Here is a 13,555-nt window from a genome sequence, read left to right on the forward strand (position 1 = left end):
CTTATTGCTTGGAGTCCCTTCTCTCCCCTTCTCTGGGTTAAACTCTATCCGTTCTTAATAATGTAACCTGGGGGACACCTGGGTGACTCGGTCCGTTGAGCATCTCCCTCATCCCAGGATCCTGGGATCTGGTCCCACATCTGGTCCCACATCTCCCTCTCCCTCTGCCCGCGGCTCCCCCTCCTTGTGCATGCCCATGTTCTCTCACTCTCTCTCTGTCAAGTACATAAGTAAAATCTTTTAAAAAAAATAATATAACTCAAATGCAACACGTCTCCGAAAGCTATCCCTGACCCCACTCTCGGTGGAGTGAGTGAGAGGTGGGAATGTAGTGCTCTTGCATTCAGCTGAATTTCTATCTGCATGTGTGTCTGTCCCCTCCTCTTCTCTTTCACCAAAAAACTGCATATTTCTTTTCTTTTTTTTTATGATAGTCACAGAGAGAGAGAGAGAGAGAGAGACAGAGACACAGGCAGAGGGAGAAGCAGGCTCCATGCAGGGAGCCCGACGTGGGATTCGATCCCAGGTCTCCAGGATCACGCCCTGGGCCAAAGGCAGGCGCCAAACCGCTGCGCCACCCAGGGATCCCCTGCATATTTCTTAAATGTAGATTTTATCTTAGTATATGTACGTCACATCAGGCAAGCTGTGTGTGTTCAGTTGCTGAATGAATGAGTGAATAGCAAATAGAAAATGAATCTGGAAAAAAGTGTGTTTTTTTTTTCCTGTTATCCATAAGACCTAATTACTTAAACATAATGATTAATTGGTGGCTCCAATCTAATTTTATATGCTGGGAATTTAGGTGAAATGGATAAGATATATTCCTCTGATATTTTCATGCAGCTTTTCTCAGCAGCCATTTTTTTCCAGGTATATTCAGTTGTACTTCTGCAAAACTTAAATGCTACATATTGTATCGTATTATTAACCTGGTGTTTCATGTTTTTCTGATATATTTCCTTTTCCTATTCTCCAAGCTCACATGAATCTGATATGTATCTTTAAAATGGAAACTACACAGGATTCTTAAGTAATACAGGTTCTAAAAGGGTTATCTTTATATGGTACTCCAACCTAGCAGTACTCTTATTTTAAAAGACTTGGATATTTCTGAAGTTATGACAGAGTAGTTTATCTCCATATTTTTTAAGAGATTTCTCTTTTTTTCTTTATTCCCACACATGGATTTCTGTATGATATGCTTGGCAAAATTTAGCTGTTGGCAAAGAATAATGTGTTAATTATTATCTTTTTCTCTCCCTCTTTCTTTTTTTTTTTATTTTCTGTCCCCCCCCCCCCTTTTTAGGTACGTCTGTCACTAATGTAACAGCTACAGATGCTGACGACCCAGTTTATGGAAACAGTGCAAAGTTGGTTTATAGTATCTTGGAAGGGCAGCCTTATTTTTCCATTGAGCCTGAGACAGGTTTGTGGCCTAAATTTTGAATTCTATTACCATGTTATTGCTTCAGGGAAACACTTTTCTTGGGATTTGGATTATGAAATGTTATGGTTAAGTACTTCGCTGCCTGTATCAATAATATTTGAATGTGTTATTTCTGTGCAGTATGTAGTACATGGCAAGTCCAACAATCATTTTGATACTGATTAAAACAAATTGCAGACCCTTTGTAGAATATCACCTATTTAACAGATGGCCTGGCACCATTTCTCATCCCGGGGTGGTGGGGGGAATGTGCTTATACATCAGGCACACTCAACTATCAGAATGAAGAATAAAGTCAGGTGCTTATTGGTTGTGTGATGCTTGGCAGGAAACACTTATAAATCTTTTTTAATGGAATGGGAATGGAATCTACTTACTAATGTCATGATGAAGATCAAGTCAAGTAATAAACATCAGCTATATATAGTGCGTGGCATGTGGTAATTACCCAGTAGGTGGATATTACTATTTGTGCTATTAGATTCCTTATTTATAAATCAGGATATTGATATCTGCCCATTAGAGTTCTTCATGAAGATAGTAGCAGTAGCAAGTAACATTAAACCCAGACAGTATCCTGAGCCTGGTGGTACAGACTTTAGAAATCATTAAGGTATTTTAAAAAACAAAACTTTTTTTAACTGATTAGAAAAATAACTCCATAAATTATAGTTTTTGCAAATGAAGATATATCTCCCTATTGTTTGATTTTGACAATACATTAAGAGAATAAGTCCACTGTATCAGACTTTTTATAATCCTATGGGATTTTTTTTTTTTTGTAGCACATATAAAAAAATACTACAAATAACATTATCCTTTGTGTGTCTTCGGTTTGGTCTGAAAAATTTCAAATTGAAAGATTCAGTATACAGCTATATATACGTGTAATTTCTTCAATTCATGAGTTTCCAGTATTATTCAGATAAATTTCCATGCCTTACCATTAAGTCAATTATTAACTAAATTAAAAATTTAAAGCCTCTCTTTGCTTTTTTTTTTTTTTTTTAATTCAAAGAGTAAAATTCTCATGCATTTAAAAGTGAGAAAAAGTGCATTTATATATAAATAGGTCATGGCTTAAAATTGAATTTAGATTTAGGAACAGGAAAGAACTCTTCAAAAACACATTAATTAGGGGCATAATTACATATTCGTCTTCAGTGAAGAAGGAAATCTGTCATAAACTTCATCTCATTTGGGCTCCTTGATGACCCTAGGGGAAGTGGCAGAGAAGGTAGTCAGCTGAAAGGGAGGGAGGGAGAAAAGGAGGGAGGGAGAGAAAAAGAGAGGGAAAGAGAAAGAGAAGAAAGAAAGAAAGAGAAGAAAGAAAGAAGGAAAGGAAAGAAAGAAAGAAGAAAGAAAGAAAGAAAGAAAGAAAGAAAGAAAGAAAGAAAGAAAGAAAAAGAAAGAAAGAAGAAAGAAAGAAAGAAAGAAAGAAAGAAAGAAAGAAAGAAAGAAAGCAAACAAACAGAAAGAAAGCCTGGAGATGTTCTGATGTTCTTTTGGCCAACGTCACAGAGACAGAGTTGGAAACAGAACTGGGACTCATACCCAGGTCCTTAATTTCAAAGCCATCTTGTACTTCACTTTCCCTAGGTAATAACTATGGCATAGGGGCTCCTGTTAAACAGAAATTGTTGGGATCCCTGGGTGGCGCAGCGGTTTGGCGCCTGCCTTTGGCCCAGGGCGCGATCCTGGAGACCCGGGATCGAATCCCACGTCGGGCTCCCGGTGCATCGAGCCTGCTTCTCCCTCTGCCTGTGTCTCTGCCTCTCTCTCTCTCTCTGTGACTATCATAAATAAATAAAAATTAAAAAAAAAAAAGAAAAAAAAACAGAAATTGTTGATTGCTTAAGTGGACTTAAATCATTTTCTCCTTTGCTCCTTGCCTATTTGTTCACTTGGATCTTTTTGTTCACCAGGCCCACTGTAATCCAGCAAAAATTCACTCATCATTCACTGTGTGCCAGACATTGAATTAAATATAAGGGGGAAAAATTCACAAAGGCTAATGTCAGCCTGCAAGTATCTCACAAGCCATTTTGGAAGACAGAGTTTTGCTTTCAACATAAGCACAAGGAAGCATGGTGATACCATTTAAATAATTTATATATCGAGAATATATTACCATGAGGTATAGATAATAAAAACCCCCACTAAGCCAGAGGATTTGGCTACTTTTAAGTCTCATTGACATCTATTGCCATTTGCTTAATCAAATGTCAGCAACATTTAATATTTGCATTTTTGCCCAGCATAATAAGTGTCTGTCTCAACATACATTTATTTTAGCTTTATCATTTCTGATTTGAAAGTTACAAAATTATCTGGTTTATATTTTAGAAGGTTTATTCTGATACTACTGTAGGAAATGTAATGGGGAGAAATGATACTCGAAGAATATATGTAGTTATTGTTTAATAAATATTGGGTGAGTGAAGTTGAGATTTTTAATTAAAGCAGACACAATGCTGAAGGAATTAGAGGAAAATTTAGTAATCAGTAGTCACCCTAAATTCTTTTGTTGCAATATAAATATGTACAAGGGAAATATAAATATTTGTGTGTGAATGCCTACACAGTTACACTTGAGTGTGTTCAGATGAAAGCAGAGTATAAGTCGTTCCTATAGAATCTAAATTTGACTCTATCTGTGAGGCCTCTCTTTTTAACTTTTTTTTTTCAAGACTGGTATGAATGTGTGTGTGTGTGTGTGTGTTTAAGTGTTCTGCATAAGTGTTATGCAGAAACAGATTAAGAGCACTTTCTAAAATTTTTACATTAAAAAAATAAAATAAAATAAGATTTTTACATTAAGAAAGTACAGGAGAAAAAAAAGTGCAAAGACCATTGAGCATTTGGGTTTTTTATTTTGTAAGCAAGTGGAAAGTAAATATATTTTCTGGTGGCCAAAAGATGTGTATCAGTTACTGTGTCCTCTGGAAGACATTGAGACAGGGTTAGGAGAACAGGTGGCTTAGCATTTAAGGACTATAAAGGATAAAAGAGGCACTGTCTTAGTTCTGGCTGCAGAACTAAGGTATTTATAACAAAATACCTTAAACTGGGTGGCTTACAAGAAACAGCAATTCGTTTCTCCCAGTTCTTGAGGCTGGAAGTCTGAGATCAGGGTGCCTGTGTTGTAGAATTCCAGTGACGGCCTGACTCCAGGGTGCAGAGGGCTGACTTCTTGGTTCGCGTGGAAAGAGACTGAGCTAGCTCACTGGCTTCTTTGCATGTGAGCACTAATACTGTTTTTAAGAGATTTACTCTCATGATCACATTGCCTGTTAAAGCCACTTCCCCCAACTACCATCACGTTGGGGATTGTATTTCAACATATGAATTTTGGGAGGGACATAACCCGTCCATAAGAGGCATGAAGCACCACACTGCAATGCAGATCTGATACCCATGCAAGTTTAGAGGAGAGGAAGCAGGATAAGGCAATGCACGTATGACGACATCTTGGCCAAACTTATGGGGATCCCTGGAGCAAAGATTTCTCTTAAAAGATGTCCCGTATGTTACGTACATAGCCAGGTTTTATTGCTGTCATGCCATGCTCGTCATTGGCTCCAATGTGCCTGGGAAGAGTGGTCCTTTACTTGAACAGTAAAACTAATCCTAAAGATGATTCAGCTGGGAGATGTTAACTAACTGCGCTCCTAGGCAAATTCTTTGAAACCCCAAGCACAGTGGGTCTCTGTGGCTGTCACAACATGTGGCAAACACAAAAGAGTAAATACATTTTTGCCCTATCAAGTCAGCAAATGTGATGTTTGAGACACTAGCATGTAGGATTAGTAGGTGTTGGCAAATTACTTTGTCAAAATCTGGTAGTTAAGAGTATTAGTAAGTACATTTATTGAAAGAATTTGAAGGCTATATGTCAGAACCACTAAGAATGTCCACTAATTTTGACCTAGGAACTTAAATTCTAGCAAAATAAAGCAAATTTCAGGAATGAGCACAGAGTCATTACGAAGACCTGTCTACCTCTAAGAGAGTGCCTGCAAGTGCTCCTCTTTGTGGTTGGTATGTCCGTGTGTTGAGCAAGTGACGTAAAGTAACTCAGTCAGAAAATGTTGGCTTAAATACCAATACGCATTTCTAGTGAGGTGGGATCATTCCTCAGTTCCTTGTTTTGGTTGTTATTATTATCATTAAAAGAACCAGGATAGTGGAACTTATATTTTGGTAATAATTTTGAAAGATTGTTTCTCTTTAAGTTCTCAAATTTCTTTTATGACTTGAATTTTTTAGAGCAGTATTTGGTTTAGAATATAAGAGGGGACTACAGAGATTTCTCATAGATGTCTTGCCCCACAAATGCAGAGCCTTCCCCCATTACCAGCGGCCTTCGCCAGCTTGGTACACTATTTACCAAGAATGAACCTACATGGGCATATAGGAATCACTCCAAATCCACAGTTTGCCTTAGAGTTCATTCTTGATGTCATTGTACGTTATACAGGTTTAGACATGTGTAAGGATATATGTCATTATAATATCATATGTGGTATTTTTACTGCTCTAAAAATCCTCTGGGCTCTTTTGGTTCATTTCTCCTATACCCCAACAACCCCTGGTAACTACTGATCTTTTTATTGCATCCACAGTTTTGCTTCATAACATCATTTAGTTGGCTTCATAAAATATGTAGTTTTCTTTGATTCCTTTCTTTCACTTAATGATATATATTTAAGGGTCCACCATGTCTTTTCATGACTTGATCACTTACTTCTTTTAAGGGTTAAACCTTATCCCTTGTCTGGATATATCACAGTTTATTCATCCATTCACCTATTCTAGGACATCGTAGTCACTTCCAAGTTTTGGAAATTATGAATAAAGCTGCTATAAAATTCCATGTGCAGGTTTTGGTGAGGACAGAAGTTTTTATAAACACCAAGGAGTGCAATTGTTGTATTGTATGGTGAGAGTATATTTAGTTTTATAAGAAACTGCCACACTCTCTCTCAAAGTGTCTGGAGCATTTTGCATTGCAGTCAACGGTGAATGGAAATTCCTCACCTGAATTTGTCCAGATTCTGGCCATCCTAATAAGTGTGTAGTTGTACCTCATTGTTTTAATTTGCATTTCCCTGTTGGCATATGATGTAATGAATCTTGTTATAAGCTTATTTGTTGTCTCTATGTCTTCTTTGCTGAGGTGTCTGTTCAGGTCTTTGACACTTTTTTTTTTTGTTTTTTAATTAGTTCCTTTGTTTTCTTATTGTGTAGTTTTTAGAGCTCCTCAGTATTTTAGATAACAGACCTTTACCAGATATGTCTTTTGCAAACATTTTCTCCAATTATGTGGTTTATCTTTTCATTCACTGAAATGTAGTACCTTTTACCCAGCAGAATTTTAAGGTTTAATCAAGTCTCACTTATCAGCCTGTTCATGGATTGTGCCTCTGCCATTAATCTAAAAAGTCATTGCCAAATGCAAGGTCATGCAGATTTTTTCCTATGTCCTAGGAGTTCTATAGTTCCTTGTTTTACATTTAGGTCTGTGATCCATTTTGAGTTAATATTTGTGAAGGATGTAATTTCCATGTTTAGATTCCATTTTGTTCTGTTTTGTTTTTGCATATGGATATTTAGCATCCTTTGTTGAAGACATTATCTTTGCTCCACCGCCTTGCCTTTCTTTGCTCCTTTGTCAAAAGTCAGTTGATCTGATTTATGTGATTCCATTATGGGCTCTCTATTCAGTTTCACTGGTCTTTTTGTCTCTCTCTCTCTCTCTCTCTTTTTTTTTTTTTTTCACCAATATCATGCTGTCATGATTACTGTAGCTCTGTGGTAAGTCTTGAAGTCAGGAAGCATAAATCTTTCTAATTTGTTCTCCTTCAGTATTGTGTTGGCTATTCTGGATCTCTTATGTCTCTATAAAACTTTGGAATCAGTTTGTTGATATCCATAAAATAATTTGCCAGTGTTTTGATTGGGATTGCATTGAGTCTATGGATCAATCTGGGGAGAACTGACATCCAGATGTTATTGAATCTTCCTATCCATGAACATGGAATATCCCTCCATTTATTTAGTTATTCTTTTATTTCTTCTTTCTTCTTTTTTTAAAGATTTTATTTATTCATTCATGAGAGACACAGAGAGAGGCAGAGACATAGGCAGAGGGAGAAGCAGGCTCCTCGTGGGAATCCCAATGTAGGACTCAATCCCAGGACCCTGAGATCACAACTTGAACCAATGGCAGATGCTCAACCACTGAACCACCCAGGCATCCTGGTTATTCTTTTATTTCATTCATCAGAAGTTTGCAGTTTTTCTCATGTAGATCTTGTACATATTTGTTAGATTTATATTTAAGTATTTCAGTTTTGGGGTTACTAATTTAAAGGGAAAGCATTTTTCATTTCAAATATATCATTGTTATGTAGGAAAGCATTGACTTTGTATCCTACAATCTTGCTTCATTTGCTTATAAGTTCTAGAAGGTGTTGCTGTTGTTGTTATTTCTGTGAATTCGTTTGGACTTTCCACATAGATGATCATGCCTTCTGTGAACAAAGAGTTTTATGTCTTCCTTCCCAATATCGAACCTTTTATTTCCTTTCCTTGTATTAGTAAGGACTTCCAATATGATTTTGAAAAGAAATGGTGAGTAGAAACAAGGACAGTGAAGATCATGTTTTGGATCTGATCTCAGTAAGAAAGCTTCACATTTATCACCTTTATATATAATATCAGTTGTTGGGTTTTAGTATATTCTTTATGGAATTGGAGAAGTTCTCTTCTAATTCTATTTTTTAAAGATTTATTTATTTACTTTAGAGAGAGAGAGAGAGAGAGAGCAAGCAGAGGGAAAGGGCAAAGGGAGAGGGAGAGAGTGTACAAAGTAGACTCCATGCTAAGTGCAGGACCCAATGGGGGGCTAGATCTCATGATCCCGAGATCACCTGAGAAGAGACCAAGAGTCCGACACTAACTAACTGAGCCATCAAGTACTCTTCTTCTATTTCTATTTATTATGAGTTTTAAATCATGAATGCGTGGTTAGATTTTGTTAAATGCTGTTTCTTCATCTGTTGATACGATCATCTGACTTCTCTTTTTTAATCTGTCAGGGTGATGAATTTCATTAATCGGTTTTTGGATATTGAACTAGCTTGGCATATCTGGGATAAATCTCACTTGATCATGACATCTAACTCTTCTTATACTCTTTTTTTGGATTCAATGACTAATATCGTTTTGAAGATTTTGCATCCGTGTCTCTAGTTACTGTTTCTTGGAATGTCATCTGATTTTGGTTTTAGAGTTATGGTGGCCTCATAAAATGATCTAGGCAGCATTTCCTTGACCTTTGTCCTCTACAAGAGATTGTAGAGAATTGGTATAATTTATTTATTAAGTGTTTGGTAGAATTTATCAGCGAACCCATCTGGGGCTGTCCTCAGTTCCATTTTATATCAGGATTTTGGCCTTAACAGTAAGAGCCAGACTTGTAGCTATAATGATCAATATTGTGACAGTAAACATTCTCTCAGCAGGCTATGGAACTTGAACATATTTATGATATTTATAAAGAAGATTGCCCATTGGCAACTGTCATCAAGTTCTTGATACTAGAATATTTTTAATAAAAAGAAACCAGAGCATAGGAGACAAAAAAAAAAATCCCATATGTGTCTTATTTTATCCTCACAAGAATGCTAAGAACAGCTCTGGACTTTGGAACAGATAAGTTCTTCCATCCTCTTACTTGTTACATTTCAACTTAATAGAATTATTTTCTGTTGCCATAACACATCAATCTCTCTACCTCAGGGAGAGTTCCTTCTCTTGTTTCAAATATAAATTTAAGATTACAGAGAGATTTGCCATTTGTTCTGCTTATTATCTCCTTTGAGCTTATCATAGTCAGCAATTACCTTGCATATTGACTTGTTTATATTTTTATGTTCTAATGCTAGAACGGATAGTCCATGGAATGGAGCTTGTCAGGTTTGTTCCTTTTACAACCCTATGCATCGCAGAATTTTTGGCACCTAGCAGTCCTTCAATAAGTCTTTTAAATGTGAAGACAAGAAGGAAAAGAAAAGCAAGGGAAGGGGGAAGGGAGGAATGGATTAGTAGAGGGAAAGCAAAAGCTTGCCATAACTCATAGAGATGTATGATGAACCAGGTAGGGAATACAGCTTAGTTTCCACTCTGTATTTCTTCTGTTTGTTCCTGTGGTGAGAATAACCCTGCTGTAACCTTAGATGGAGTTTTGTGGTGGTTGTTGGTGAGATTCACTTAGAGCTAAAATTCATGCCATTTCCAAGTCTCATGCTATGTCTTAAGTGTCTAGCCAACACAATGCTATTCTTGTACTTGCAAAAATGAGCCTTGAGACTGTGACAAACTCTTGCTCAGATTTAGTTCTAGATCATATGTTGAGATAGAAAAGTTAATGGGCCACTGCACAAGGAAGGAATGGTTATTAACATATCTTCTTGTTCCAGAGGTCAGTGTGATGATGATAATAATAATAATAATAGCAGCAGCAAAAGGAAAATATTTTTGTGTTTCTACAGTTTTCTAGGTTTGACAAAACACTAAACCAAATTGTAGAGGGAAGAATTTCTGTCCCCACGCTGCAAATGACAGAACTCTGTTCCAGAGAGAGTGTAAGGCAAAATGCTTTCTCCATCTATAAATAAAACTCCTTGTCAAATTATAACACCAAAAATATAAACAAAAAAACACCCCTTATTTATTGAATACTTATTATGTTCTTGGCATTGACTGGGTTTGTGTGCATTATCAAATTTCTTTTAATTTACTGCACACAATATTTTGAGTTAGTTTCTCACGTCGTCTCAGTTTTACTTATGAGAGAACAGAGGGTCAGAATTGATATATTTCTTACATGAAGTGCCTGAAGCAAGATTCAAAGTGAATCTGTCTAATATCAAGTTTCAATTTTTCAACAGTCTCCTATACCCCAACTTGACTTCCCAGTAGTGTAGCTGATCCCTTGGCTATCATTGGTTTAGAAGGGGACTTTTAAAACTTTGAAGTAGGTCCACGTATACTTTATACTAGACATAGGAGGCGGTTTGGTGTGAGAGAAGATGTATGCCTTAGTAACGGTAAAATGAATTTTCATTTTTTATGTATAGCTTTAAAAGACTAAAAAAGAGACTTATTTGTATTCTATAAATACATTTTTGGTTGTTATTTTCCCCTTCATGCCACCCCAATACCATATGTTTGCTTGTGTCATCTTGGGCACAGACAGGGAGAGATGTGGCATTTATTTTAAAAGCACTAATTTGAGGACAGCCGTGAGGAAACAGTTGCCTTCCATCCCAAGTGATTGAAGATGGAAAGTCTAAATGAAACACAAGGCAAGTGAATAATAAATGCTTAATTATCTACAGAAACCAGGATAAAGTTGCAGGACAGTCTAAACTTTGCTCCAAGCAAGAAAGAGTATGAAAAATGACCTGCTTGAAAATAAACTAACTTAATTCATTGACCTTTTTTTTGAAACTCAGAACATCATTCTTCACTGGATGCAAATAGCATTTGTCTCAGTAGACCCTGTAAATTGATCTAAGGAAAAAATACTCCTTGGGAAAAAAAAATCCATGTAATGAATTGTTCCCTTTTAGAAAAATCACAGTAATACATGGGGGTCTTCATGGAATGCCTTCATGGAATTGAGTCATTTTTATGTATTCTGAGTCAAAGTGATAAATTGCAAACACACAGGATCTTGTGGTTTTTTTTTTGTTTTTTTTTTTTTTGTTTTGTTTTGTTTTTATCAGTATTGCATGGATTACCATTTTCACTGCCAAGGGGTCTGGCTAAAGAATATTATTAGTGAAGATCTTTGAGAAGAAATATTCAGATAAATTCAGGCAGACCAACAATGCTATGATATGCATTGATAAGTGAGAATGTCTTTGTAATTCACATCAATCAATGGAATATTACTCAGGCATCAAAAATGAAATCTTACCATATGAAATGACCTGGATGGAACTAGAGGGTTCCAAATATGAAATAAGTCAGTCAGAGGAAGAAAATTGCCATAGGATTTTGTTCATCTGTGGAATTTAAGAAACAAAACCAGATAACAGAGGAAGGGAGGGATAAATAAAGTAAGATGAAATCAGAGAGAGACAAACCATAAGAGACTCTAAATTGTAAAAAACAAATAGGGTTTCTGGAGGGGAGGAGGGTGAGGGAATGGGGTAACTGGGTGATGTAATGAGCACTAGGCATTATATACAACTGATGAATCTACTGACCTCTACCTCTGAAACTAATAATATACTATATGTTAATTAATTGAAATTGAATTAAATTTAAAAAGTTGCTAAACTTATAAAAAATTATATTTAGTCAGTGTCAACACTGACAAGTCATGTTCTTGGCATCAGGGGCACACTGTTGTATATGATAGATCCTAAAAGGAGATACATATGGGCAACTTACATGATGTGGTGACATAGAACACATGCCAGAATTTTTAAGGGATGGAGTGAAATGCCAGCAAAGCAAACATGTAGAAAGAGAAGAACAAGGGAGCCTTTTTAAAGGTCATGACACCAAAGGCCATATTTATTTTTTTTAATTTTTTTTTTTTTATTTATTTATGATAGTCACAGAGAGAGAGAGAGAGTGAGGCAGAGACACAGGCAGAGGGAGAAGCAGGCTCCATGCACCGGGAGCCCAACGTGGGATTCGATCCCGGGTCTCCAGGATCTCGCCCTGGGCCAAAGGCAGGCGCCAAACCACTGCGCCACCCAGGGATTCCCCCCAAAGGCCATGTTTAAATGGGCACTTTAACGAGTGATCAGTGTGAGGTGGGGGAAACAGTTAAATAAAGCCTTACAGCAAGAGACAATCAAAAGGATAGTGGTCACAGGAAAAAAAAAAAAAAAAAGGACATTGGGGTCATATTGAGAAATAGTTTCCATTTACTCAGTGATATGAGAAGTTTTATTTTTGTTTTCCTTTTAAGAGGTTATTTTGTATAAAATAAATTTAGACTAGAATTTAAAAATGGAAGCCCCCACTAATATTCTGTGTGAATTTGGTTGGGTACTATCACCTCTTGGGACGAAGTATTCAGTCCTAAAAAACACTGATATAAATGCTTTTTCCAGCCATTCATAATACTGGGGGGACACAAGAAGCATATATTCCATACTTTGCTTTTGATCTTTGCAAAAGAATATCTTTAATAATTATTATTTTTTATTTTTATGGAATCAGGCAAAGTATGATTTCTTTTTTTTTTAATTTTTATTTCTTTATTTATTTTTGATAGTCACAGAGAGAGAGAGAGGCAGAGACATAGGCAGTGGGAGAAGCGGGCTCCATGCACCGGGAGCCCGATGTGGGATTCGATCCCGGGTCTCCAGGATCGTGCCCTGGGCCAAAGGCAGGCGCCAAACCGCTGCGCCACCCAGGGATCCCTGATTTCTTTTTTGATAGGACATTTTCACTTAGAATAACCCAAAGTGTTTGTTTGCATTAATGGCAGGTAGATAGAAAAGTAGGTCAGCAATATTAAATACAAGTCACATTTCTATTAAAACTGTTGGATTTCTGAAAGTGATAATACAATACATGTTAATTAACTGAATTTAAATTTAAAAAAAAAGTATACATAAAATTTTAAAAGCCCTGCTGGATTTGTAGTTGAATGTTTGACTTCAAGGTCGGAGTGCTATGGAGAGGAGGAATGCTGATGTGACCAATTACCTAGGCAAGTTACATCATAGAGGATAAAGACCTCTTCTTAAGTGCTGGCCAAGGGCTGAGGCAGCTCCACCCATCACACAATTGACTTGCTTTCTGACGGGATGAGCACTGGGTGTTATTCTGTATGTTGGTAAGTTGAACACCAATAAAAAATAAATTTATTATTAAAAAAAATAAAATTCCAGAGCACCCTAGATCAGGCTTCCCCGTGATGTGGGTGGCCAGTAGTGGGGAAGGAGCAGTGGGTAAGGATGGCTTCTTACGTAACACGTGGAGTCTCTTCTAAGTCTCCTGGAAGGACGCAGGCTCTCCCTGGAGAAGTCAGGCCTGAAGCCAGAAGACAGGAGGATTTGGACAGGA

At 36.8% G+C, this 13,555-nt stretch overlaps 1 protein-coding gene across 3 annotated transcripts in view; it reads left to right on the plus strand.

Annotated features, from left to right (window-relative positions):
- CDH8 (cadherin 8) overlaps positions 1 to 13,555 on the plus strand; it is a 341,945-nt gene that overhangs the window by 143,558 nt on the left and 184,832 nt on the right. For 2 of the 3 annotated variants that reach the window (XM_038538793.1, XM_038538795.1), the window contains exon 3: positions 1,310 to 1,429. The exons of the other annotated variant lie outside the window; for it this stretch is intronic. In XM_038538793.1, coding sequence (XP_038394721.1) covers positions 1,310 to 1,429 — 120 coding nt within the window. The remainder of the gene's footprint in view (positions 1 to 1,309; positions 1,430 to 13,555) is intronic. 3 annotated transcript variants of the gene reach the window in all.

Source organism: Canis lupus, chromosome 5, assembly GCF_011100685.1.
Source record: "Canis lupus familiaris isolate Mischka breed German Shepherd chromosome 5, alternate assembly UU_Cfam_GSD_1.0, whole genome shotgun sequence".
Taxonomy (NCBI): Eukaryota; Metazoa; Chordata; class Mammalia; order Carnivora; family Canidae; genus Canis; species Canis lupus.